This window comes from Sturnira hondurensis, unplaced genomic scaffold, assembly GCF_014824575.4.
Source record: "Sturnira hondurensis isolate 20B ecotype Veracruz unplaced genomic scaffold, ASM1482457v3 Scaffold0004136, whole genome shotgun sequence".
Classification (NCBI taxonomy): domain Eukaryota; kingdom Metazoa; phylum Chordata; class Mammalia; order Chiroptera; family Phyllostomidae; genus Sturnira; species Sturnira hondurensis.
The window spans coordinates 53,457,508-53,484,573 of NW_028076767.1; the positions used below are offsets into that span (position 1 = coordinate 53,457,508).

General features: G+C 41.5%; 1 protein-coding gene across 8 annotated transcripts in view; it reads left to right on the plus strand.

Annotated features, from left to right (window-relative positions):
• Positions 1-27,066, plus strand: part of RBMS1 (RNA binding motif single stranded interacting protein 1) — a 210,455-nt gene that overhangs the window by 158,919 nt on the left and 24,470 nt on the right. For all 8 annotated transcript variants that reach the window (XM_037044601.1, XM_037044596.1, XM_037044597.1 and 5 more), the window contains exons 3-6: positions 6,612-6,670; positions 13,598-13,689; positions 22,158-22,315; positions 24,286-24,365. In XM_037044601.1, the coding sequence (XP_036900496.1) occupies positions 6,612-6,670; positions 13,598-13,689; positions 22,158-22,315; positions 24,286-24,365 (389 nt within the window). The remainder of the gene's footprint in view (positions 1-6,611; positions 6,671-13,597; positions 13,690-22,157; positions 22,316-24,285; positions 24,366-27,066) is intronic.

Sequence of the window (27,066 nt, forward strand, 5' to 3'; positions counted from 1 at the left end):
GTCCTCCCTGGCCCACCAGTATTTTTGCTTTCCCCAAAGTCTTTTTTGCTGAACTTGACCTTCCTTCTGTGTTTCTTCCCCTGTTAATTTAGCATTTGTCATATAAGAGCATGGCTTTCAGTTATGTTTTAATATTAAAAATTCTTTCTATCCCCCAAAAGTTTGTCTCCCTGATGGCGGGACTGGCATCTTGTGTGTTTCTCACAGGCTTTCTTTTCGAAGGGGAAGGGCATGCTGGAAGCATGCTATAAATATCTGTGGGTTGATTTCTGGGTCTGATCTCTTTCTTGACTATACTTGTGTTTCCTGAGTTGCATTCACCTTCAACACCAGGTTTGTTTCTGACCTTCAGGGCTGTGGCGTCTTTCTCCTCCCTCAAACCCAGGCTTCAGTTCTAGCTGCATAAGATGTTGCTTCCTGTTGTATGTATCCCAAGCCCCAGGAATCATTGATTGACAGACACACGCAGCTATTCAGCACAAGTGGGACAGGCAGGAATCAAGTGGAAGAGTTAAGCTAAAACTACTAGAATGAAAAATGGAGTATCTTTCTGTACTTTTACTATTTAGTCTTACTGAAACATTGAAAATATTCAGGGCCCCAAACAAAACTGTTTACAAAATCTGTTTGGTATTGATTGCCTAATTTTAAAATTTGCATGTCTTGTATCTCATCTTTAAATGGTTACCACTTCTTACATCAAGTAAATAAAGTAAATATACCCAGCAGAATGATTCAAGGTTGTGACGATTCAAAATACAAGGATGGATGTCACTTTCTGCTTTATTATTATTATTTTTTATTCTCCAACAGATTTTTCTATTAGCAAAATGCATGTATGTAATTTATACTTTGTTCCCTTCTCCAAGTCAACCACTGTTAACTAGCTAAAGCAGATTTTAGTAAATCTTCTTTTCCTGGGAGGCCATTTGAAAAATAAAGCAGCAGAAAAAGCAAGTTAGAAAATTAGTTACACGGTGTCGTCTTTGTATGGGAGTCTGTATATATGTATTCCCCCCCCCCCCGCCCCGCCAACAAATCTAAAATAGCAAGAGGGGTTTTGGCTTTGAGTCCCATTAAATAGATACACGAGTCACTCTTTGGAAGTTTTAAAGGCATTCCCGCCTCTTCCTCAATACTGTTCACGGGTTCGGTTGGTGGGCTTCTAATGCCAAGTGGGACAGCGTTGCTTCCCCGGAAGGTCAAGTGACTCCTTCCCGATTCGGGTCACCATCTGTCTTAAGAGTCCACCTTCATCCCCTCACTAGTTCAGAGCTGTGCAGATTCCAGGTGGGAGTTGCTTTGAATCTCTGGAACAGTCTGTGTTTTGTGACCAGCGTTTCTGCAGCAGCCAGTCAATCCCATTGGCCAAAGCAGAGCTCCTGCTTCTCAACTTCGCTCCTTTAGTAGGTCCCATCCTGGACTCAGCCCCTCAGTTTCTCATCTACATAGAGAGAGCCATACTGTACCTGCTCAAAAGGTTGTTGTGAATGCTAAAATAAATGACCTAAGTCACTTAGAACAGGGCCTGGCATCAAATAAAAGCTGCGTAAATGTAAGCTGTTACTTTTATTATTCCCTGAATTAACTCGCTAGGGCTGCACATGGGTTTTCCAGTGTTAATACTAATCTGATAGCCGCATACTCAGAAGTTCTGTTGTTTTTTTCTCACTTCGATCCCCATCTCTCCTTACTGCTGTTATTTGAATGGGCACAGCATCTCTCAGAATGTGTGAGTCCCTTTCTCTTTCAGAGACAGTTTTTAAAACAAAACCAATCAAAAACATGCATGAGCCGTATCCCACCCTCTCTCAAACTTAAAATCTTTTTCTGTTTACATTATAAGTATGCACTTCTTACTGTTGGTTCCCACACAGGTAATGCTTTTTCAGGTTTAATAGTGTTCATAAAATATTCTAAAACTAACACAAATGTTGCCGATGACTCCATGGTGCCTTAAATGAATTCACCCCTGGAATGACCACTATTAAAATAACTTATCAACCATTATCGCCATCTGTTGGTGGTGAGTGGAGTAGACGCCACTCTCCAAAGCCTTGGCTCCTAACTGGGAATGTTCAAAAGCTTCAAGTGTGTCTGTGTGTGCATGCACATGTGTTCACACATATTCTCACATTGGACAAAATTTACTATGATTTGCACCAGTATTTAACATTCAGATCCAGCACTTCAGGTGATTTTACTATTTCAACCTGCTTTCCTGTGTCTTCAAATTACAATACACATGCATTTCTTTTGTAATTAAGGAACATTAACAAAAAGGTAGAATTTAGGAGGAACTAGATGATGGGGTAGAGGAGAAAGTTAAGCTTTATTTAGTAAATGCAAACTGAAATAGACTTAGATTTTATATCACAGAAGATGAAAGAAGAGCTCTAAATGGGGGAGGGGGAGATGACTTCAGCCACGATGCAAACAAAGGAAATGTTGGTTGATGCCTAGCAGAAGGTTTCGTCAGCGAAGTTCACTTGGGCCAGTAGGTTTAAATGTGAGTTTTTACTTGTTATTCTCCTTTGAAATACTAATTATTTTGTAGTTACATTTCTCAGTTACTTTTTGTCCTTTTACTGCCAGAGCTTTCTCTGGAATGGATTATCTACTCTTAGCAAAGACTCTTGTATTCTAGGTAGGCAGGGCTGTGGTCTGAGCCTCGTTACTCTGAAGCCGGTAAAACCTGAAGAATCTTTATATTCCCATTTTTCCCATAAAATTTTGTTAGCTTGCTTTCTTGGGCATGCATCTTCTTGGTGTTTGAGAGTGTGGATTCTTCCAGTCAGGAGGCCTATTCCTCCTGATAATATATTGTATGTCCGTGGTCCTTAATGTTTCTTGTTTTTCTGTTTTTATTTTTATTTATTTACTTACTTATTTTAAAATTTAGGCTGCCAAGAGGAACAAGGGGAAGTGAAAATCTGGTTGTTTCATGAATTTGTGCCCAGGTGTCTATTACTCTGTGAGGCCCTGGTGATCATCAGATCAGACTAAATGTCGGTCATCATCATGGCTTCTCCTCCCCTCCCCCACCCCTTGCCCCCACATTAGTAAATCTGGCTGCGTTAAAACTGGTAGAGGGAAATGGTGACCTCTTGTGCGGCCACCTCTTTTCCATTCCTTGGGTGCCATTGATAGACCCTCCCCTTTGTATTCCGATCCCTTCTCAGGGTTGAAACCCCTGGTCCCGCACGCAGCTCCCAGAGCGAGGCGCAGCAGCAGGGCCCCTGAGGAGCCAGCGCGATTTGAAGTGCTGCGTCCCCCAGGACTTTGTCACTTAGCGAGAGCCTGTGTCCTGTGAGTGACCTACCGAATGGACAGCCCGAAAAAGCAGCTGTAAGGAGCACACCCCTTGGTAACCCAGATGAGCACCTTCCTGACCCCCTAGATTGCAGGCCAGTACGTGACCATTCCACAGAGAGAAGGCTGTTTTCTGACTTTCTGGAAAGTCCTGGTCTTTCCAGGACTTTCTAACCCTCAAATGATGGGGAAAACCACAATAAAAAGTAAAACGATAAGTTTCAGAGTGTCTCTTCTCCTGTACTCCCCATCCACACTCATCCCTCTTTCAGCACTGAGCTACATGTTTATTTCTTATGTTTAAAACAAAAACAACTTGAAAAATAAGTCTATTCCATTTCCATAATAGAAAAAGAATCTTCCATTTTGCTCCTTTCCTTTCATACCATGATTGTATAAAGGAAACATTGTTTCTCAAAATTATTCATAGATAAATTTCAGTGAAAACTTAAATGCAATACATTTTTGAGTTTGGGGGTTTGGGGCAAGATCTTGTGTTTAAAACATCTGTGAGCTTTTGTTCTCCTGTTGGCAAAAATGGGACTAACGGCACCTGCCCCGTAAGGTGGTTGTTGTGAAGCTCATTTAAAAAGATCGTCCGTGCAAAGTGCCTGCCATAGTGAGTCAGTGTAAACCTCCCTGGTTTGCTACACAGTGTCCAACTAAGTGGTTCAGGGGATTAGGGATGATTTCATAGAAAGATAATGTTTTCACAGGGTTTTCAGGTTTTAAGCGAGGGGGAAGTGAGGGACATGTTTGAAGAGATGTTAAAGGTAAATGCATGCAGCAGGGCTGGGAGGAGCAGAGGCCGGTCCTGCTACGTGCTGTTTGTGTACATCTGGGCACAGTGAAGAGAAGGAGCAAAGATTGGACACGTGTCAGAGGCAAAGCCCAGAAGAGTTACTGACTGCCGGGATTCAGGAATGGCTGGGTTGATGATGTTTCACAGACCTCACGCTGGTGGAAAAGATTGTGAGTGTGGCAGTGCTCTCAAGTGAGGAGAGACGTGAAGGGGAGATAGGAAATGAGGGGTTGGGGTTCTTTGGAACGGGATTTAGAAAATCGTGGGCCTGAGGTGACATCAAACTAAGTATTTAAGTATATTAATAAGATACTAGGATATGTAAGTTAAAAGAGGAAGCAGCAAAAAATTAAAACGTTGATGGGATTTGGGGGGGTGGAAACCCAAGAGATGAAATGGGCATCACCAACAAAGATGCATTCATTAAAACCGGGCCACTGGATAAATTTCCCAGGATGAGGAAAGGTTGAGGACCGAGTATTAACCGTGATGAAAGTACCCCAGTTAAGGAGGGAGAGGAGGAAGCAGAATGGGCCAAGAGCCACTGGAAAGGGGGGTGAGACCCCGGGAGAGAGCGGAGGCGCAGAGAGGCAGTGGGTGCCCAGATGTGGGAGTGAAAAGCAGTGCCAGGTGTGGCAAAGAGATCAAACCCTAGCAGCTTCAGTACCACCAGGGCCTTTTCTCTTCTACTTCCCACATCTCCCTTTCTCCATGTCTCTCTCTGTCCCGTCATCCATGTGCAGAGCACAACCTGAAGGTAGAAGGCCATCCCCTGACCTTCTCTAAATTTTTTTTTCTGCTGTCTACAAAAGACCATGAACCCTGCCACCTCATGCAAAGTCTCTTAATCTCTGATTTCCAAACCCCTTATCGTAATTGGAGTTATAGCAACTTTCTAACTTCAGGAAAGGTGTAAGGCAGGGAGGGATACAATTTGAATTTCACCTAAAACTTGTGCAAATCATAGTGCTGGTAAACATCAAGCATGTAAGTAACCTAGGTGGAATCATATAAGTAGTTGCTTAAAGTTGGCCTTCAAAGCATGTATTTTCCCTGGTTTGCAGATTTTTTTTTAATTATTTTTTTTTGTGTCAGCTCAGTGACCTGGGTTAATGCTGTTATAAATGCTCAGAACCTCTACAGGTAATTAAAGGTGTTTGTGCAGCATTATGCCTCTTGGATATAATTGTCATTTGAACCTTAAATTACCTTTACTTTCATGCCTACTTAATAATCATTTGATTACATGGTTACACACAGCGAAGTCTGACTAAGGGGGAGAGGTGGCTCAAGCCATTTGTTTCTTCTGGATAAATGTCTTTCGCCTTGTTGAATGCATGAAACAGACCTGCAATACTCAAAAACGGTTAAAACGTGACACAGATACTTTTCATTGTCCGAAACTTTTAAGACTCTTTTTAGTCCTCCAGATTAACATAAAAAAGCAGCATTAGAGAAAATGTGAAAATTTTAAGTGTGTGTGTGTGTGTAAAACTTTGGAACTTAAGTCTATAAAGGAGGAAGTGAGTCTCAGACACATGAAGTAAGTTATGTGCATTTCTCAAAGTCCCAGTAATTTTTAAGAATTATTTTTAAAGGCTGTTTTTTCTTTGTTTCTAGAAAACAGATACAGCAGTGCTTTTGCACCGAGGTCTGGCTGCAGTGAGAAGGTGTAGGGTAGTACACACATTGAAGCAGCACTGCCTTCTCATTTTAAGTAGCAGTGGACTAAACGGACTGCATGCTCTGAATGTCCTCCTTCTCTCCCCCAAGTTCCATTGGATTGGAAGTTCCAATCCAAGTTCAAGGATTGGAACACATCATAAACCCAGTGCTTAACTCCTTCTTCACTGTTTCCTATCCTTGATTGTCCATTTCTTACACACACATTAGTGAGTATACCATTATTACTGAGTTAAAAGAAGTCTGAATAAACATACTAAGTTCTTGAAATATTAGGTATCAAAAGAGCTGTTTTAAATCAATCAAATGTATTAAGCATACACACTTGTACCTTGTTTTGACAAGCCAGAGAGCTACACAGGCCTGCCTGCAAACCTAAATAGATAGATACAATGCAGGCATTTTTTTTTCCCCCTCATGATTAGTTTTAAAGGCTGCGTGGATCATAGTACTTTCCTTTAATAATTCTGTAGCCTTGCGTTAGGTATTGTAGTTGACCACAGACATAGCGCTACTAGAAGAAATTGTTTTCTATAGAGCTCACGTTCCGCTTTTTTTTGGTCCCAAGATTGTCAGGTAAGTAGCTCACTCCTCAAATCTAAACATCAGACTATAGTCCGGAGGTTCCAGTGGGTGGGAGGCCTAGCCATTCCCTTTTTTAACTTCAGTTCTGAGTTTAGAGTTCTCATTTCCTGTCCCATAGTCAAGAACATTTTGTACTTTAAAATTTGCAGATGTTGGAAAAGTATGTGTGTGTTCTGGACATTAATGAGGTTTCCTTGATTATAACTTTTCCCCCCTTTTTGTCTTTTAGATATGGCAAAATAGTCTCCACGAAGGCAATTTTGGATAAGACAACGAACAAATGCAAAGGTGTGTTTCCTTGGCTGGTGGTTTGCTAAATCATTGCTTTAGAAAAAGGGTGAAATTTTAAACCTGCCCTCTGGTTTCAAAACTACCTCCATTTTATAGAAACTAAATCTTGTGTGTCACCCAGTTTCTGTCTTGCACAATGTCGGCATATTGCTTACGTTTGTCTCTGGTCAGGTTTTGGCTGGAGACCCAGCAGCAGCGAGCAGTTTGCCAGAACCCCAGATTTGACGCCAGTGGAGTTCACATGCAAAATACTGGTTGGCATTTAGCCCCTGCTTTTAAAAGGAGAGTGGAGTTAGAAAATAGCTTTTCTTTGCTGAGCCTGAGGAGATTAGAGCTGCTTACTGAAGCCCACTGGACTGTACTAAAGAACTGAAAAGATTACATATTGTGCAAATTGGCTCTATTAATTAGAACAGAGTAGTTTTAAGCAGTACTTAATTACATGTTTCAATACTCTGAATTGTCCTCTACTGAATGCCTGTTGACAATATTGGCAGCAGGGAGGAGGGAAGCATTTTCACTGACCAAATTGTAATAAGGAGTGGAGGTCACACGCCCCTTTGAAATATGCTGCTGCGTTAATTTGATGCACTGACCTTCAGTTTTCTGTGTAATTAGGATGAGCTCATCCAGCATCATGAGCTGGGAGAGGAGGCATCTCCAATAGGCAGCCCTGATGCTCCGTGGTTCTGACTTTTAATGATCTAGCATCTTAACAATGGGCATGTGATTTCTAGGAAAGGGGAAGAATGGAGTCAGCTGACTTTGAGTCTAACTACCGACCTCTTGAATTGGAATAAGGTTGACAGGAATAGGCAGAGAAGGCAAAGCTCCTCGTTAATTAGACCCCCCATTTTTCAAGTAGTGGTGGCGGCTGTGGCTTAGCACAATCCGAAAAAGGCAAAGACCGTAAATGAACCCTGTGCTGGGGCCTTGCCCTAGAAGCCAGCCATTTCCTTTCATCTAGACTTGAAGTGGTTCATTGTATTTCTCTCTTCTTCAAAGTGCCTAAATGTGAAGGAGCTGTTGTCGCAGATATCTAAGCCCGTGTTTAGTCAACATGGCCCGTTAGGGCAGTTTTGCCTTGGGACAGTGAATAGAGCAGCTTTATGTAAAGCCGTGCTCAATAAATATTTTAATTAAATGAGAAAGTTAAATTCTAGACTGAAACGTTTACACGTAGTTGCCTAGATTAGTCATATTGAACAGATTTATACACGATTTGGGAGAGCAGGGACACAGAAAAAAATCTGGGTTCTATGAAGAAAAACGGACTCTTACAGGTAAAACAAGAAGCTGATCTCAAAAAAACAGTTTCAGACCAAGAGAGAAATCACAGTAGACAGGTGGTTTTAGAGCCTTTTATAGCCCTATCCTACTTTTCCTCCCCATCCGAAGAGGAAGAAAAGTAGGATAAGGTTATAAAAGAAAGAAAGAAGGTGGGGGGGTGAAGAAAGGAAGTAAAGGAGAGAAAGGGAAAGAGAAAGAGAGAGAGAGAAACAGAGACAGAGGGGAAGAAAGGAAAGGAAGAAACAGAGGCAGGGACGGAGGGAGGAGGTGTCTGCCAGTGTGTTGAAAAGCAGAGCTGCCTTAGGTGAGGGAGGGAGAGAACTCAGAAGCCTCCTGGGTCGAATTCTCCAGCACAGCCCTGCGCTGAGCACTACTGCACCCTCTTCTCTAATAAGGAACTATTCCTTAGAAATCAGAATTCCCCCAAATGCTCAACAGAGTCTCAGAAAAGCATGACTAAAAAATACTAATGCTAAATCTTAACATATTATCATGATATAAATCCAGAACAGTTGGAAAGAGTTCAAAGATAAGTGGAGAGATTTGTGCAGATTTGAAATAAGGGTAGGAATAATTCAGAACTGATTTCATATACCGTATGTATTGGAACCTTTGAGATAATGCCTTGTTGGGAGGGGGGGGGGGGAGATGATAGAAAGCTTTCAGGACTCTGTCTCACACAGGCCTTGTGAACATATGTCAGCAGATACCTGGTGGGTTTGTCGGTCAGTGAGTAAGGAGAGAGAATGGGTTTATAATATCTTGGAAGCGAGAATATAAGAGCTTCTGAAAAAAATGTCTTAGAACAAATGAGAAGAAATAACATAAGATGTAGTTTATAGTGAAGACGGGTAAGATGTTACCATGTTATAGATAACTTGAGAAGGTAGGTGGATGGATGAATATAGATAATGCATTATTAGCATAGCACATAAGAGTGTTAGAATAAATGAAAACTGCTTTGTTGTATACTAGTTTTTTGAGGCTGAACAGATCAGAGAATTTTATATATGGAAATTAGAGACCTTAGTGATGACAGATCATTTTTGTCACCAAACATATGTTAGAGCTTCTACCCAAGAGAAAAAATTAAGCTGAAGGAAACATTGCTCTGAATAACATGTACTTTAGTTAAAAAAACTTAAATGAGAACCGAATCATGACTTTTTAACTAAAGTTTTTATCATGTTTTAGCGAACAGCAGGTATTCAGATGTTTTTGCCACTGGTGCAGTAGTTGCCCCTTATGCATGGGAGCTACGTTCCAAGACCACCTGAGTGGTTGCCTAAAATTGCAGATAGTAATTTGCTTTTCCTATATGCTTTTCCACTATGCTTTTCCTATACATACATATCTTTGCTATAGGTTAATTTATAAATTAGGTACAATAAGGGTTAACAATAACTAATAGGTGGAACATTTATAACAATATACTGTTATAAGCTATGTGAATGTGATCTCCCTCTAAAAATCTAATAACTGAGATGGCCAGGCAGTACATGAACCATGGATCCACTGGACAAAGGGATGAGTCCGGCCCTGGCAGGATGGAGCAGGACTGCACGAGATGGCATCATGCTACTCAGAGCAGCTTTGGTTTAAAACGTAGGAATTGCTTATTTCTGGAATTTTGTGTTTAATGGGTTTGGACCACAGTTGAACATGTATAACTGAAACCAAGAAAACAAAACTGCAGGTAGAGGGGAACTACTTTCTGAGTATATGTGGCATGTTCAGGAACCACCCCCTTACCCCAAGAAAAACTTGTAAATGTAAAGTATTGATTGTAATGCTGATTGATTATTGATGCCTACGGGTTGCATGTAAGACCAGAACACACACACACACACACACACACACACACAAGTAAAATGAGTGAAGATAAGTCAGACCAAAAGGAAAATAAGGATAAGAGCAGGAATTGGAAGGTTACTACAGAAATGGCCCTGTGTTTCCTAGGCACCGATGCAGAAATAGAAAACATAGCTATTACCTTGATTCAGTTATCACCATGTGGAGGCAAGTCCAGGAAGCCCGAGCACCATTACTATTCCTGGTGCTAAGCCCTGAAAAGAACTCCTGGGAATCCAGAGAGAGGGCACTATGTTATTTAGTGAATCACACCTTCCAAATATCTGTACATATGTTTATATAATGAAACCCATAGAACCTGTGTAAGTCCAAGACTTATATACTTATGTTTAAGTAAAAATAATATGAGAGAAAATGAAAGAGCACAAGATTGCATATTTACCTGTTATATTAGTTTTCAGCAGATATTTATGAAAGAATTGGAATGTGGTTAGAAAGGCCAAAAAAGGATATAAGCAAATAACTAAAATGCAACCATTATGGATTTTTCCTAATAAAAAAATAACAGATAACCCTGGCCAGGGTGACTCAGTTGGCTAAAGCAGTGTCCCATTCACCAAAAGGTCATGGGTTCCATCTCTGGTCGGGGTCCTTATGGGAGGCAACCAATTGGTGTTTCTCTTTCTCTCTCTCTCTCTCAATCAATAAACATACTTTATTTGAAAAAAGAGAAAATAATACAGTACCTGAGCAGTTAACTTCAACTATAACATCACAGTTGAGATCTTCTGCTTACTATAATTTATTGACAACGAAACAGGGCAAAACCTAAGTGTCCACCAGCCAAGAGTTAAATCCTCTCAGTGTAGCGTGGTGTTCTCTTATGACCTGCTAAAACTGCGTTTGGTAATAAAATATGGATGAGAGTTAGACAGTGAGTGTGTGTGTGTGCCAGTGGGCGTCTCCGGAGAGGGTTGCACTAACATGATTTCTAAAAACACCTAAAAATATATTTAACCTGATTTCTAACTTTTTGGTTGAATAACATTCTCTTTCACCTGGGTCAGCATCTTTTCTCTTTCCAACCTGGCCGTATCTCCACTGCCTAAATTTAAATTAAGCCTTATTTCAATTCACTTCTAAGTAATAGAAAGAAGCTGCCCCTGTTTCAGCTTTAACACTCATCTCTCCTAAGATATTTCTTTCTTTTTTTTAAGATTTTATTTATTTATCTTTAGAGAGGAAAAGAAGGAGAGGAGAGAAACATCAATGTATGGTTGCCTCTCTTGAGTCCCCTGCTGGGAACTGGCCTGCAACCCAGGCATGTGCCCTAACTGGGAATCGAACCGCCATCGTGTGGTTCACAGGCCCATGCTCAATGCACTGAGCTACACCAGCCAGGGCTAAGACATTTATTTCTATACTAGATTGTCTACTTTGTTTCATTGCAACTTACTTTGTTACCAGTCAGTACTTTGGGTACTATGGTTGCACACTGCCCTTCAAACTGTTCTGAAGCCTTCTCTTTAGTCTTGTTGATATATAAGGGACGACCCTCAAAAAAACAGAATTATCTTCTGGAGGGCAGGTGCCTTGTTGTGCAGGCTTCTCCCACGAAGTGAGTGTTCTAGGGACCCATCTGTATCAGTGTCCCAGCTGGTGTCGTGAGAAGCTGCGTTTGGTTTCAGTTCATTTTTTTTTTGAAGACTGTCACGTACTTGCCCATTTAGTGATGGGTGTTTTACAAGCACACCTACCCGTGCAACACTGAGTGTTCAGTTTTTTACCCCAAACAGCAGGACCCCCCTGCACCACCATCCCTATTCACCTGATGTCGCCCCGGGTGACTTTTTTTTTGTTTCCCCTGGATGCAAAAAGTCCTCAAAGGGAAATGTTTTGCCAGTGTGGAAGAGGTGAAACAGAAAATGGCAGAAGCATGAAAAGGCATCAAAATCGACAAGGTCAAAAACTGTTTTGTGCAGTGGAAAAACTGTCTCAGGTGTATTGCATCAAATGAAAAATACTTTGAAGGTGGCTGAAGTTTAAACATGTAAGAATAAATACACAGTTTTTATAAATAAACTCCAGGTTTTGGGGGGTCTCCTCTCGTATATGTTTTGACACAAGTATCTTGCTCTCTAAATTACTGTATCTTTATACTATCTATAAATAAATGATAGGTCTGGCCCCTCTTCTATGCAACCTCCAAATAGTGCTTTTCTTTTCCAAAATATTCTTATCATTTAAAATTAATTTTAAGTCCTGGCTGAGTAGCTCAGTTGGTTAGAGCATCTACACCAAGATGCTCTGCACCAAGAGTCCTCATACAGCAAGATGGTGGGTTCATCCCGGTCAGGGCATGTGCAAGAATCAACCAGTGAATGCATACATAAGTAGAACAACAAATGGATGTTTCTCTCCCTTTTTTCTTTCTATTAAAAAAAAAGAAGAAAAAGAAGAAGAAGCCCTGACTGGTGTGGCTCAGTGGTTGAGTGCTGGCCTGCAAATCAGAGGGTCACCAGTTTGATTCCCAGTCAGGGCACATGCCTGGTTTTCGGGCCAGGTCCCCAGCGGGAAAACGCGTGAGGGACAACCACACATTGATGTTTTTCTCTCTCTTGCCCTCCCTTCCCCTCTCTAAAAAATAAAATAAATAAAATCTTTTTTTTTCAATCAGGAAAAATTTTTTTAATTAATTTAATAATAGGTTTGAGGTTTCTAGAAAATCCCTGTTGGTATTTTTGCCTGGCACTCTGATCTTTTAAACACTCTGCTAAACATAATTTAAACCTTTTTTCAATAACTTTAGCATTATCACAGCTAAACATCATTAATTGCATATTTTAATACAGTGATGCTCAGATCGTTTAAGGAACTGTTGCCCTTAATCAGCGTAAGTCCTGTTTTTTGTGCAGTTTTGCTCTTCTTACTGCTTGTTACTGGTTTTCACTGCTACATAGATCCCATCCATGTGCTTATTTTGTAGCAGTCCTACCCTCAACCCAGCCCCCTCCCCCCCTCTTTTTTAATTTCCTGGCTTTGGTATGTGTGGCCAGGGAAAATAGCTCAGCAGCTTGTTAAAACTGTTTGTAAAGCTCTGGGTAAATAAGCTTTGAACCAGGGCCTTTCTTAGATTATTCGTTTACTTGTTGTTTTGTGATGTTTTCGATTTCAGGACGTGCACTGTGGGAACAGCTACTTTGGGTATCTAGAGGCATGTTTCTCTCTCTCTATTTGAAGGGAGACCATGATGAGCTGTGCTTTAGGTAAATAAGTACCGCTGTTTTTAATCAGGGACTAATATTTAGATTATTTTATAGTTTGTGTGGCTAATGGTGGAACTTAACGTATTTGAAAAATAAAGTTTAGTCTATAAAACAAACATAATTTTGTTTCTGTTATTTGCAAGCTCCATAGGATGGCTTCATGTTTTTTACCGAATCATGAAAAATGCTAGTTCTCTGAAATTGATTTTTCTTGTCTTTAAACCTTGGTTCGTAACTTAGATGTCATTTTTGTCCATGAATACAAGACACCTGAGAAAAGGACTGGCCAGGGGCAAAGCTGGGTCTTTACTTTTAAGGGAAACTTACCAAGCTGCGATGGACCGCAGGGCAGCACCGCAGGGCAGCACCGCAGGGCAGCGCTGCCCGAGGAGGGGGCTACCCTGCGTTGCTGCTCTAAAGGCTGGAAACCTGTCAGATCCGCAGGGTGTTCGGGTTTTGTTTTGCCTGCATCAGAAACCAAACGGAGTCATTCTTTCCCCCTCTCCATAATCATGAAACAATGGCTAAAAGACGATAAATGTGTTTTGCATTTCAGGTTATGGTTTTGTCGACTTTGACAGTCCTGCAGCTGCTCAGAAAGCGGTGTCTGCCCTGAAGGCTAGTGGGGTTCAAGCTCAAATGGCAAAGGTGAGTTGAGAGCCAGGAATCGCTTCTCTGGTCGCTGACTTAGGTTCTGAAGTCTGACTCATTGCTTCTCCTATAGCCATTCACATTTCTTCTCACCATGCCACCTGGCCATGGTTACTTCTGGACACTTGTCCCCTAACTCGGCATCCTCAGTAGTTGTTTTGATGCAGTATAAGCTGTAGTTGCTGTTCTGCTTCTGTAGAGAAGTCAGATGTATTAGACGTTGGTTATTTATGAGCTATAAATCTACTCTTCAGCTAGAGGAGAATATTGTTAAGTGAAATTTATGTCCTAGTCTTTGTCACCTAAATGTGACCTTGGGTTATATCATACGTAGCGCCTATAGTGTACTTATTATACAGTCATATAATTATGTCCCTTTTTCCATTTTTGGTCCTGGAATTGCTATGAAAAATATTTTCAAGCCTGAAACTCAGCAATTTGATATTTTGTGCATTATTTTCAGAAGATCAATAGTTTGTATTATCTGGCTTCTAGAAGTATAGAGGAAAGGAATTTTGTGCTGTCCTCTGCTACTTCTGAGTAGTAGCATGCCTTCATTCCCCAGGGAGCTTTCACAGTTCCATCAGGAACAAGGATTTATGGAAGTTCAAGGGTGCTGGTAAAGAGATGAGCTACATGCTAAGAACTTAAGGATACTGAAGGGCATATGTGCAGCTACCTGGAGAGAGCGTTGCCTTAACTAAAAGAAGCAACATAAATCACATTTTAGGAATTAGTGAAAGATAAGTTTGGATTTTACTTTTCGCTTCCTTGAACTCCAGAATAAGAAATTAAAATAAACAGAAATTGTACATATTAAGTACCGTGGTTTTCAGATTATTTATCCATAATATAGAGCAATTTCCTGTGACATTGTTGAAAAACAGTGACTGTGAGGCTTACTTCATTGTGATCATGCAATACCTGTATTGTATAATGGCTTATCGAATGTTTAATTTTTCCTCTCCCCATCTGTTGTAACTCACACTGTGAAGCTCCTGCCTCCTCCTCCTGTGGACGAAATCCAGGGCAGGTCATAGCTTCTCTGAACACTCTCCTGATTCTAGAAAGTCCCTTCAGTTGTTTCTCTCGTGTCAGGCCTTTCTGATTAAGTTTTCTTTTGGAGAATCCTTCTTGATTTCTAATACACAAACTTCATGGGACATAATTACCCTCCAGTACATTTTGGCTGTTTCTGTGTATATTTATACCACCTCAATACAATATCTTAAACAATCTGTTCTATGAGGAAAGTTTCGAGCTGTATCAGTGGTCCCCAGCCTCTTTGGCACCAGGAACGGGTTTTGTGGAAGACAGTTTGCCCACGGAAGGGGCGGTCATGGAGCTCAGGCGGTAATTCAGGGGGTAGGGAATGGGGTGAAGCTTCGCTGTCTGGCCTACACTCACCTCCTGCTCTGCAGCCCAGTGCCTAACAGGCCACAGTTGGGGACCCCTGTGACGTTACAAATACCATTTGTAAAGTGCCAAAATCATGGGTAGATGCTTTGAAACTGCTGAGTTAGCGAAGGGAATGTGTGTCTTGGATGTCGATTCTAAAAGAACTCGGTGTACAAAACAGTTGTCTGCTAACAACCACATTGATCACTTGCTAATCAGTAAGGATGTTTTAAAGGTTTATCTCCCAATGTAACCATTTATTACTTGTGTGTGTACGCACTCAGAGAGAGGAATGTAACAAAGGTATTTAGTTATATTTTAGGAAATTGGCGGTTGTAATTAATGTCATACATTATAATTTTTCCTATTTGAAATGTAAAACAGACTTCTAGTTCACATTTTGATGTTGAATGTCTGATTTTCAAGAATCATTAACTGATGTTAAATGCGTGGTGCTTGTAATTTAAATGTCCAATCCAATTTTTTTTTTTAGAAAACTTTGAGTATCATATAATGATAGGCTTCTCCCTTCCCCCAGAAAAGGTCTCCTGTGAGCAGTAAGCCTATAATGGGATGGGAGTGTAGTTAGTTTCTTTTCTATTTCCCAAACTTGAGGTTTTCCCCACTTTTCCATTAGTTCCTGGGCTGTGGTTTCATATATAGCAATGTGAATCTTCAAAACCTTACATGTCCTGGTTAATTCATTACAGGGAAGTGGATGGCAATGGTCCCTTATCATAACCTCCAGGGCTGGAGCAGGGATGAAGAATGGAAGCTTCCTGACCTGACATTGATGTCAGCTAGTGTTGATTTCTCCAGCCAAACAGGGCACCTCTCCTGAGCATTCTCCCCTCATAGAATGCTTTGGGAGTATGTCAGAGATCCTGTACCATCATTTTCACCCCAGTTGATCTTCTTTCTACGGTCTCTTGAAGCTAGAGAATATGTGTCTTCAGCCTCCCACAGCCCCTCTCTACTAGGGCATCCTTGCCTTTAAGACAGCCTTCTTGGAAGGATCTACCACAGGCCCGGGCCAACAACTCTACCCTGTGTGCCCACATCTGACCAATGTTTTTGCCAGCCATCCATACAGCAGTAGTTACTCCCCAGTGACATTTATTAGGGCCCTTCCATCAGCCTTATCAGCCTTTTACCTTTTAGCTTCCTCAGGTCTAAGTCAGACCTTGACCCACTGTATCCACCATAACCCACAGAACACAGATGAAACCTCGGCATGGTCTCTTGAAGCCCCTCTTGCTTGACTGGTGGTGATGGGGAAGCAGCCCTTATAAGACTCAGGCCGTATCTGTGTGTCTGTCCACAGCCATATTCATTCTCAGCCTCTTCAGTGTCTCAGAGAAAGGGGACGTGGGTGCTCAATCAAGCATCCCGAGCGGTTCTCAGCCAGCTCTTATGCAGACGCTTTTTAGGTGGCCTGGTTTCTCACCGAACGTGGGAGTGCCTAACACCCATTGTTTTGTGTCCTCCACGGAAATGCAGAAAGAGGCTTATTTTAACAGCCTGCTACAAGTGTAGAAGCCTGATTTAGGCTGACCCCAAGTAGGGCTTACCTAGGCACCTTTTCAGTGTCTGCTGTTAAGGAGCATAGGTTATTAAATGCACTCTGTGTTGAAGAAGTCTTTACAATGCCTTTAGTCGAAACTGGACTGGATGTAGATTGGCAGTCGCATATGCCAGCTCTCCCATGAGTTGATGGTGAGCACTGTTCAGAGACCTCCTTAGGAGGCTTGGTACTGTAAATAGTCTGGAAAAAAAGATCCTTTCGTCTCTTTTATTTTGGGAAAGACAGGACACAGGTTCAGAGACTCTGGCACTGTGCCAGCATTCTGTGCCTTATGAATTTCTTCAGGTTTTTGCAGAATGACTGAGTTTCCTGGATCTGATTTTTCGGTGGGGGGGGTGTTACATCATTAAAGTTACAAAAGGCATTTTAAGTGCTACAGTCCATTGTTTATAACATAGAACCATGGACTTGGGTATCTGGAGTTGATGTGGGCTTTTCATGTTGCCTGAGTTAAAGTATGTCTGACACATACCTTTTTGAGACAATTTTTAAAGAAGTGTAGGTTTGGCCCCCATGGTTGGGTAGTGAGGGACATCGCTGTCCACTTTCCTCTAGTGGATTAATTAGGATATAAAAGGTTTTGAAAATTCACATTGTCATATATTAAATACTTGCTTTCTTTTTTTAAAGATTTTATTCATTTATCTTTAGAGGGAAAAGGAAGGAAAGAAGGAGAGACATATCATTGTGTGGTTGCCTCTCGTGCATCCCCCCAGGGAACTGGCCTGCAACCCAGGCATGTGCCCTGACTGGGAATCAAACCTCGATCATGTGGTTCGCAGGTCCGCGCTTAATCCACTGAGCTACACCAGCCAGGGCTAAATACTTGCTTTCTTACGTAATCAAAAAAAAATTAAGAGGTGTTCTACTAGAGTCTGAGGTTGAGGGAGAATATACTGCCTGATACGTGGACAACCTGGGTTGAAAAGGATTCTATACACATTCAGAACTGAATTTCAAAACTGTCATTAAAAGCATTAGACAACAGTGATTGTTTCTTATTCATGTTTTCATTCTCAGTGCCTTAATTGGTATCTGTCATATAGTAGCTATTAAATATTTGTTATGTGAATGATCAAAAAGCCAGTTAAGTGGCAGATACTGAGAATTAAGAATGGGACATTTAAAAATATTCATCAAGTCCTGACTGTGTGGCTTGGTGGATTGAGTGCTGGCCTGTGAACCAAAGGGTCGCTGGTTCAGATCCTGGTCAGGACACATGCCTGGGTTGCAGGCCAGGTCCCCAGTGGGGGGTGCGTGAGAGGCAACCACACATTGATGTCTCTTTCCCTCTCTTTCTCCCTCCCTTTCCCTTTCTCTAAAAAAAAATAAGTAAATCTTTAAAAATAAATATATAACAATAAAAATATTCGTTGAGCTCTCTCCATGGAGTACCTGATGAAACTTAGTAAAGGTTTTCTTTCCAAGGTCTCAAGGTCAATCCTGTTTTTGTTACATTCTGCATTTGTCTCATATGTATTATGCATTTTTAAAATAAAAGACTTGGAATCTATGAAAAGAGAAGAAAAACTCAGTTAATGAGCTAAAAAGATGTAAAACTTCAGTCAGCTTTAGTGACATCTGTTAATAGAGAGACTTGTGTAAGCCTTTCAGCGGAGCCTTTTGGGCCTGCCAGGGGTCAGCAGATCATCCTATGTTATTTGGCTGGTGGTAAGCTTGCACTCCCCCTGCCCCCCAGTAAATAGGCAGTTAAAGGAGCAGGAATTAAATTCCCCTTCCTCACGGAGGCCGACCAGGCTTCAGGCAGTTGCATTCACAAGCCAGTAAGCAGTGAGCTCTGCGGGTTGGTGAACCTATTCAGTACAAGAGAAAACAGATGTCTGGTCTTCCTGCCAAGCCCCTTTCTTGCATTTTAGGAACCATTCCACACGCACAGGGAGGTTCTGCTCCTTTCTTTCAGATGATGACTGAGCGCTCTGCACCACGCGGGACCTCCAAGTCCCGCTTTTCTCCTCAAGTGAACATTAGGAGCCCTTTATCCCTCTCCCGGCCAACGTGGAATCCAGTTTTCTACTTGTTAGAGAAGCCATTCAAGCCTTTCCAGGGATATAAAGAGGCCTGTTGGCCCCATTTTTATGTTTGGCCACCCATCATTTACAGAACTGTGTTTTTTTCAGACATAGCATTGAATGTAATAAAACAGTTACGCTTGTCACTGATTTTAAGGAAACTAAATTACCCTCATTCAAGAACCACCCCCCACTTACTACTGGCGTAGTGTATTTTGTTCACTGTGAATGAGTGGTAATTAGTATGGGTGGACACTTTGAGGGTTAAATATTTCTGTGGCCAATGCTGCCAGCTTGGAGTTTCCCTTTTTTTTTTTTTTTAATTATCACAACTGTGTGGACAGCGTTTGGAGAATAAGTTGACCATTTAAAAAGAAAAGTAAATGACATTAGTTCTAAGGGTCATTCCAAATGAAGAAACCTAATTGAATTGTTGCCGTTGAAAACAAATGCATTGAAATCATAGAAAATATTTGCTTGTATTTAGTCTGCTCTGTGTCACTGTTTATCAGAGACCGGGCTAAGAGCTCAATTTCTCTCTGGATTGTGGCCTCCAGTGTTTATGAGACATGTTTCTTTTGTGACGTTTTTTATGCTGTGTCTTTCTTTGCCCAAGGAGTGTTTAAATCTCTTCAGTTAGGGGGTTCCCAGCTTTATCCTGAGTCTGACTAAGCGTGATTCAGAATTTTTTTTAATTGGATAGGTTTGATCATATTGCTCTGTGCGTCCAAAAGCTCTGCATTTTTCAGGGTGTGGCTTTCTCACTGCAGTTTCTCCTTCCGCCTACCCCCCCCCCCCCCCCCGCCCAAAAGACTATGTGAGATCACAGGGAAAGCATGACTTACATCTCTGGAGTGTGAGCATGAAAAGTATTAGGACAGAAATATTGTTTCTATACTGAAACAAACTTGAATAGTTAAGCATTGCAGAATTTACACACCCACACCCTTTTTTTCCCCCTCTGTTTTTTCCGATGAAGCACAAGGCTTCAAGGAAACATTCCAGTTCTTGCAGCGCCGCTTTGGCCTTGGCCTGCCGACTCTTGAGGATACCCAGTCGTTCTCCCTGCTGTTAGCATTGCTTAAGTGGGAAAGTTGGAGGAGCAACGACTGACAAAACAGAATCAAACTCCTTAGGTAGCTTTTCACAATCTGGCTTCAGCCTCCTGGCTTCTGCTTGTTTCTCAAATTTCAACTCAATATCATGCCTTCTAAAAAGTCTTCCCTGAGCGTCTTCCTAAGACAAGTTCCTCTGTCTGTTCTCCCACTGTCCACTGTACAGGTCTGTGTCATAGCATTCATGAAATGTGTCTTTATCTCCCAACTTAACTGCTGGGAGACAGGGCTGGGGTCATGTTTCACAGTGAGTCTGAGTGGATGAGAGGCACAGCCAGTGTCAGTCAGCTGAATACACTACAGCACCCTAAGTACCCACCTTCACACAGAAAGGAGCCCATCTGTGTTGGCCAGCTAAGGACCAGACTTCCACAGGAACAAATACAGTCTTTTGCACTGCAAGAAAGTTTGGGGATTTGGGAGGTTACCGCAAACATGAAATGGAGCTTGTGATTAATTGGGTGAAGTTGGTGAAGATAGTGAGTGACGTAGAAATGGAATTTTACCTCTCATCCCATCCATCTCAGGAGAATTTGAAAACTTTAATACATAAGACCATTTAGCTGCTCCCATTATTTTGAAATATTTTATCTGTTATTGCCATGCATTCATTAAACAAATCACTTTCAATTTTTATCCTTAAAGATACACACCTTATGTAATTGGTATTAGGAGGTTTTGCTCAGCAGACCACACTGAATTTATCTCCTGTCTGCTACAAGCAAAGATGGTTGCCATTTTGTTTAGTCTGTGGAAAGATTAATGAGGGTGACTATTCAGGTTGCTATTGAACATCTGAAGATTTTTAATATTTTCTTGGACCCGGCCACACGGACACGCCCTGAGAGTCTGGGGCCCCCAGTCTGGGAGCCCACTCTGGGCCTTCAGAACCAGCCTGGTTCTGGGCTGTTGTTTGGTCAAAGCCAGGAAGTCCCAGAGGCAGTGCTTTCTGCTCATCGTTTCTCAGTCTGTGATAACTTTAATTCTTGGGAATGCCAGGGTATTTTTCATTTTCTAGGATACCAGATTGTTATTCAAATCTTACCGGAAAAATCAATGTTTACTTTCACATGAGGGGACTATAAAAGGAAAAGATTCACTTCAGGTCTCATTAGCGCTAGAACACATTTGAAAGTAGAGACTTTGTGCAAATTCAAACGTGCATATGCTTCACATATATTTTTAAAGCACTGTGCATTTTGGAAATCTGAAACATAATGAGTGTGCTATTTTGTTGCCTAAAGCTAAAGCATCAGTTAATGACTTTACTAATAGTGCTTATGAAAGAAATAGTATAAGCTTGCATAGTTTAATGTGTAAAGATACAGTTGGTTAATAAGATCAAAAGAAAGCCTGGTTTAAAATTAAAATTAAGGCTATCCTAATTTCACAATTCTAGAGGTGAATTTTAGCTTGGTCGGACATATTCCAGTAATCATATATGTTGTTTCCTTAATGACTTGAATACCATACTCTTCATAAATATACCTGTTACTGGCTCTCAGGAAATCCTACTAGTATATCTTTGGTTTTAGCTGATTCTACCTCAGCAAAGGAACAATGAGAAGGAAATGACCTAATTATTGCTTCTCGAATTTTCATAAGCAAATAAATCACCTGGGAACCTTGTGAAAATTCAGCTTTTGATGCTGTAGGTCTGGGATAGGGACTGAAGTTTGGCATTTCTAATGTGCAAGCAGGTAATTCTGTCACTGGCGGCTCATGGGTAACTCTGAGTAGCCAGGCGTCTGCTCTAGAGTTGATCATTTAGTATGACTTTGAGCTTCCTTGATTTTTGTTAACTTGGGGGCTCGTCTTTTCCCAAGTGATCACAACTCAAAAGTACGGACTCTGCCATAGAGCAGAGGAGGAGATTTGGGGCCGAGACCCACTGGGCTGCAGATGACTTGGTCCAGAATCCCACATGTGTCTCAGGATTGAATTACTAGCAGTAACAACCTTCTAGACATTAGGGTCCCCGCAGTGGACTCCTAAAAATAGTAGTGGAGAAGAGGTGGGTTATTTTGGGAAGACTGCGGGCAGCTGGGAGTTGTGGTCCCATGGGGGCATCCCCTCCAACTCAGTGGTCCCTGCCAGCCGCTCCACTCCCAGGCCTGCTGAGAAAGGCTCGGTGGCTCGTGTCTGACCTGCAGAGACTGCCCAAGCTTCAGGTCCTGTTTTCAAGAGTCCAGGGTGACTTGTGTGTTCTGTAGTTTCAGGACCTTCCCAGTGATACTTTTAAAGACTGAGCCAAGAGAGTGGCTAAATAGAAGTAGGTGTGTCAGCATATCTCACCTTCTATTGGAAATCAATGGGCAATTCTCTGTTCTGTTTTAGCAACAAGAACAAGATCCTACCAACCTGTATATTTCTAATTTGCCACTATCCATGGATGAGCAAGAACTTGAAAATATGTTGAAACCATTTGGACAGGTTATTTCTACAAGGATACTACGTGATTCCAGTGGGACGAGTCGTGGTGTTGGCTTTGCTAGGTAAGCACACTTTCCTACCTTTATTGGGCTACCAACAATAACTCTGCAAAATTTCCTGGAACGTAAATACTGAACAAGAAGATATTTTAAGCCGTAATTTTGGGAGCTAGCTGCACCATGAACTTAAAGTCTGTGTAAATATTGGTGTGCATTTTCCCAAATCTTTCGAAAGTCCATTAGTATGGTTGAACCTGAGATCACTACTATTTAGTGACTCCGGGCAAGGAAATACCACATGAACAACAGTTCTGAAAGTATGTGCCCTTAATATTTTATTAAGTAGATCAGGATGCCTGTAATATCTTCAAAACAACAATCTCTGACTCCTGAATTTTGTACAGATGTTGGTATGGCTTTTCTCATTAGGTGGAAGTTGGATTCATCATCAATAAAGTCAGTGAATCACATTTTTAAACAAAACATTTCAGACTTTAATAAAGACAGTGATATGACACCTGTCTAACCACCAGTTGCTACACCAATGGTAACGTTTTACAGTTTTGCTTCAGCTTATTTTCTTAAGAAGTAAAATGTTGCAGATAGATCTAAAGTGCACTCACCTCTTCATCTTACTTTTGTCCCTTCCTCCCCAGAACGGATGCCAGTGCAGTGGTTAATTTGGTTTCTAAAGGAAAAAATCTGAAGTAGAAGGCGCTCTGGCTTATTATATAGTTTTAATCTGAAAGATTATTTTATCTGGTGCTTTAGGAATCTGTTAATACTGTGCAATAACAGATAATGTCTACCTGTCTTAAAGTTTTGATTTTGACTTTTGGAGGAAAAATTGCTGAAATTTTACTCGTATATACATTATCCTATTTGATGTCAATCAGTGTAATACCACAGACTATGAGATAACAAAGCACATGTTGTCTACTATTTTACATATAAGAAGATTGAGGCCAAGAAGAGACTTCTTTCATTGTCAGTGGCTGCCAAGTAATGAGGCAAAGTCTCCTGACTTGTAGTCCATTGCCCTTTCTGTCGGGCAAGATAATTTATGATACAACTAAGATGGTCTACAGTTGAAAGTCGCCAAGACTGGCATCTCCAGTGTGCACTTGACTGTTTAGAAAGATCCAAGTGAAACCAGGAAAAGCCCAGTGCTATCTAAAGCTTGTCGCCTCTGTGGGTGTTCTGAAAGCAGATCAGGTAGTTTTATTTCTGTACCCAAAGATGGAATCCAGTTAAATTCTGTTGCTTTTTAAAGCTATTATTATTTATTAAAACCTGTGTGTAACTCTGGGTAGTCTAGGAGTGTAGCACATTTTGAATAGATAATTCAGTGTTTCTTCCATTGAAGAAAAACAAGTCAAAATAATTTAATTCCCCTGAAATATTTCTCAAATGTTTTGAGCCCCCTGCGGATGATGTAGAATAAGTTGTGACGTAAGTCTCCATCCTTTTAAGTTATTCCTCCAAAGCCAAGAGTAAAACAAAGGTACATAAATGACTTAAATTTAATGTTGAACTTGAAGCACATGTAAAAACCATATGAGGTATGACATCCTCTGATTGACGGTAGTTCTCATCACAGCTTTTGAGTCTTTCATTTTGTGCCTATGTGAAAGGAAAGAACATCTTTAAAATATTCTAGCAAACAATAAATACACTGGTGTATTAAACTATTTTTTGTTTAATTCAGTATCATGACTAACAAAGCTATTGGGTATTGACTGTCAGCTTTCCAACAAGTAGATAAAAATTATACCTTTGATGTGCTTGGTCTTAAACACTCCAGATGTAATTTACTATTTTTGTGATTCAGAATGTATTTGTTAACATTTATTTTACTGTGGAAGTATGCCAGCAACAGTTAGGTAAGGGATGGGTGGGCCCACTTTTTCCTCACTCACTGTCTTGCTAGGCTTTGTTTGTACTCACTGAACCTGTAAGAATGTACTCACATGCCCAGGACAAAATGAAAACTAAGAGATCTCTAAATGTTTGTGTTTTTTTTATAAATATAGAATGGAATCAACAGAAAAGTGTGAAGCCGTTATTGGTCATTTTAATGGGAAATTCATTAAGACACCACCTGGAGTTTCTGGTATGCTGTTTGTCTAAAATTTTATTAGTAGTCTTTTTTATATAATATGTGTATAATTTTAGTACATGAGGACTCATCAAAGAACAAAAAAAATCTTCATTTAGCTCTTTCAAGTTTATTTTTTTGCATCTGCAAATAGGACTTAATAATTCACCTCTCTCCAGATGTTGGGTGATTAAATGTGCATGGAAGCTGGCCCACTGGTAAGGATCTGACTTGTAAAGCTGTAAGAAGCTTCTCTTCAATATTTAAGCTGTTCTCTAATCTACCTTATCACCACCCTCAACAAATCTGTCATTCAGGCGCATCTTTGAGGACTGCGATACTTTCCAACCCAGTTCCTCCCTTGGTGGCCATCCCTACCCCCGGTACAGTGTCTGGACCTCAACTCCTGTGGCCACTCTGTCCACTTCCTCCCATTGCTCTGCCTTGTGTTGTCATGACCAATAACACCACACCTCTGTAGCTTTTCATTTCAGCATCGCACCCGATGACTCCCATTCAACCTGATCTGAAATACAACGGCATTCTTCCATTTTCACATTTTATTGGCCCTTCTTTCCCATCCCATCTGGTACGTGTGTGTGTCTCTCTATATCTATCCATCTATATATATATCTAGCACAGACACACACTCCCATATTTTTTAATTGACTTTAGGAGGGGAAGGGAAGGAGACAGAGGCAACATCAATTTGTTGTTTTGTTTATCTATGCATTCTTGTTTGTGCTCCTCACCAGGGATTGAGTCCACAACCTTGGTATATTGGGATGATGCTCTAACCAGCTGAGCTACCAAGCCAGGGCTTTGCTTTCCATTTTTGAATGCTAAAATCATTTCTTTAGCAGCATCCTGGGTTTCCTTGTACTCCATCCTTTGGTCACATCCCTTGGCCTGGCAGAATGCTGAACTTGGATTAATCCCACAGCAGTCCACCTTTACTGCTTCTGTTACATCCAGGCAGGGAAAGGCTGTCCACCCTTGACCGGACCCTCAGCGTCACTGGTCCTCACCAGCTTCCCCACCCTGCCCTAGAAGCAGTTCTCAGTTTTCACCGTCCAGCTCACTCCCTTCCCCACCACACCCTCCACTCTAAGAGGATAACTTCACTTCCTCTTTGATGAGTAAAACTGAAATCAGCGAGCAGGAATACCATTATCAACTTCCTGCTTCCTCCCAGGAGAACCTCCTCCCTAAAGCCTCAGGGACCAGCAGTTCAAAGCTGTGCCCTTTGTCCCAGCCTGTGAGGGCCTTGCTCTGCCAGTTATCCCCTCCCTATAATTTGTTTGTCTTTTGCTTTTATTGTTTTTTTCCCCAACAAAACCAAAAACCTTTATTTTTAATTAGTAACAGATCTTTGGCAAACTAATTAGTGGAAAAATGGAAGAAAATGCACAAATACTACTAAGAACAAACACTGTGATCATAATTACAATGGACATTTTTTAAAATACGAAGCTGTGAAATTCTATGCAAATATATTTTAATAATTTCCTAGAAAAAGCTGTCCATTTGTGTTCAAGATTGTTCAGGTCTCTGCTCTCACAACTACATCAAACTAAACACTTTCTAGCCCCTTCTCACATAAATCTTATGTAGCCCACCTCCTCACTTATCCTTCACACCTCAACTTTCTGGAATCTGACCCCCATAGTGTACAACGGGAGTTCCTTAAGGTCACCTACTGTCCTGGTCTACCAGGGCTGCCATGACAAAGTACCACAGACTGATGGGCGTAAACAATAGAAACGCCTGGTCTCAGAGCTCTGAAGGCTGGAAAGCTAAGGTCAAGGTGCCCGCAGGGCTGGCTTCTCCTGAGGCTGAGAGGGAAGATGTGTTCCAACCTTGCTCCTTGGCCTGTAGGTGGCTGTCTTCTCCCTCTGTGTGTCACACCACTCTCTCTCTATGCCTGTCTGTTTCTGTGTCCACGTGCCACTTTTATATAAGGACACCAGTCACTGGATTCGGGCCCAATGTAATGACCTAATTTTACTGGAAAAACTCTGTCTACGGGAGGTCACCGGTTCTGAGTCACTGGCGGTTAGAACTACAACTTTCGTGCACATACCCAAAGGGAACACAATTGAACAGTGAAGATTTGCCTCCTGGTGATCAAGTCTGGAGGCTTTCCTGTCCCTTCTGTGGTTGGTCCGCCTGCCGTGTTTGGTACTGCTGGTCCCTCACTCATCCTTGAAATGCATCCTCCTTCGACTGATGTCTCGCCTGTCTCTCTGGTTTCTTCCCATTTTTGTGCTAATTCCTGCCTTTCGTGAGCTTGTTTTCTTGTATCCTTAATTATTAGTGTTTCTCTGAATTTCATTTTTTGGCTCATGATTCTGTTAGATTTCATTCTCTCTTGAGGTTCCAACTGCTGCTCACATCAGACGACTCTCAAACATTCATCTCTCATCCTGGCTTTCCCCGAGTTTCAGGCTGCCTGGCCTCAGTCACCCTGTGTTCGCCTACTTCAAAATCAGATTCGTCCCCCTCCCCATCTAATCCTGCTCCGCTTCCTGTTTTCCTTTTCTGTGTGAGTGTGACCAGCGTCCACCCAGGGTTCTTACAGGGTTTCCAATTCCTCAGGTTTCTTCGGTGCCCTTTAATCCGGCTGTCCCGCCTCACCCTTCAAGACTGTTCAAGGCTCGCATCCCCCTGGAAGGGCCTCCTCTGACCCAGTTGGGTTATCCTCTGTTTGCATGGC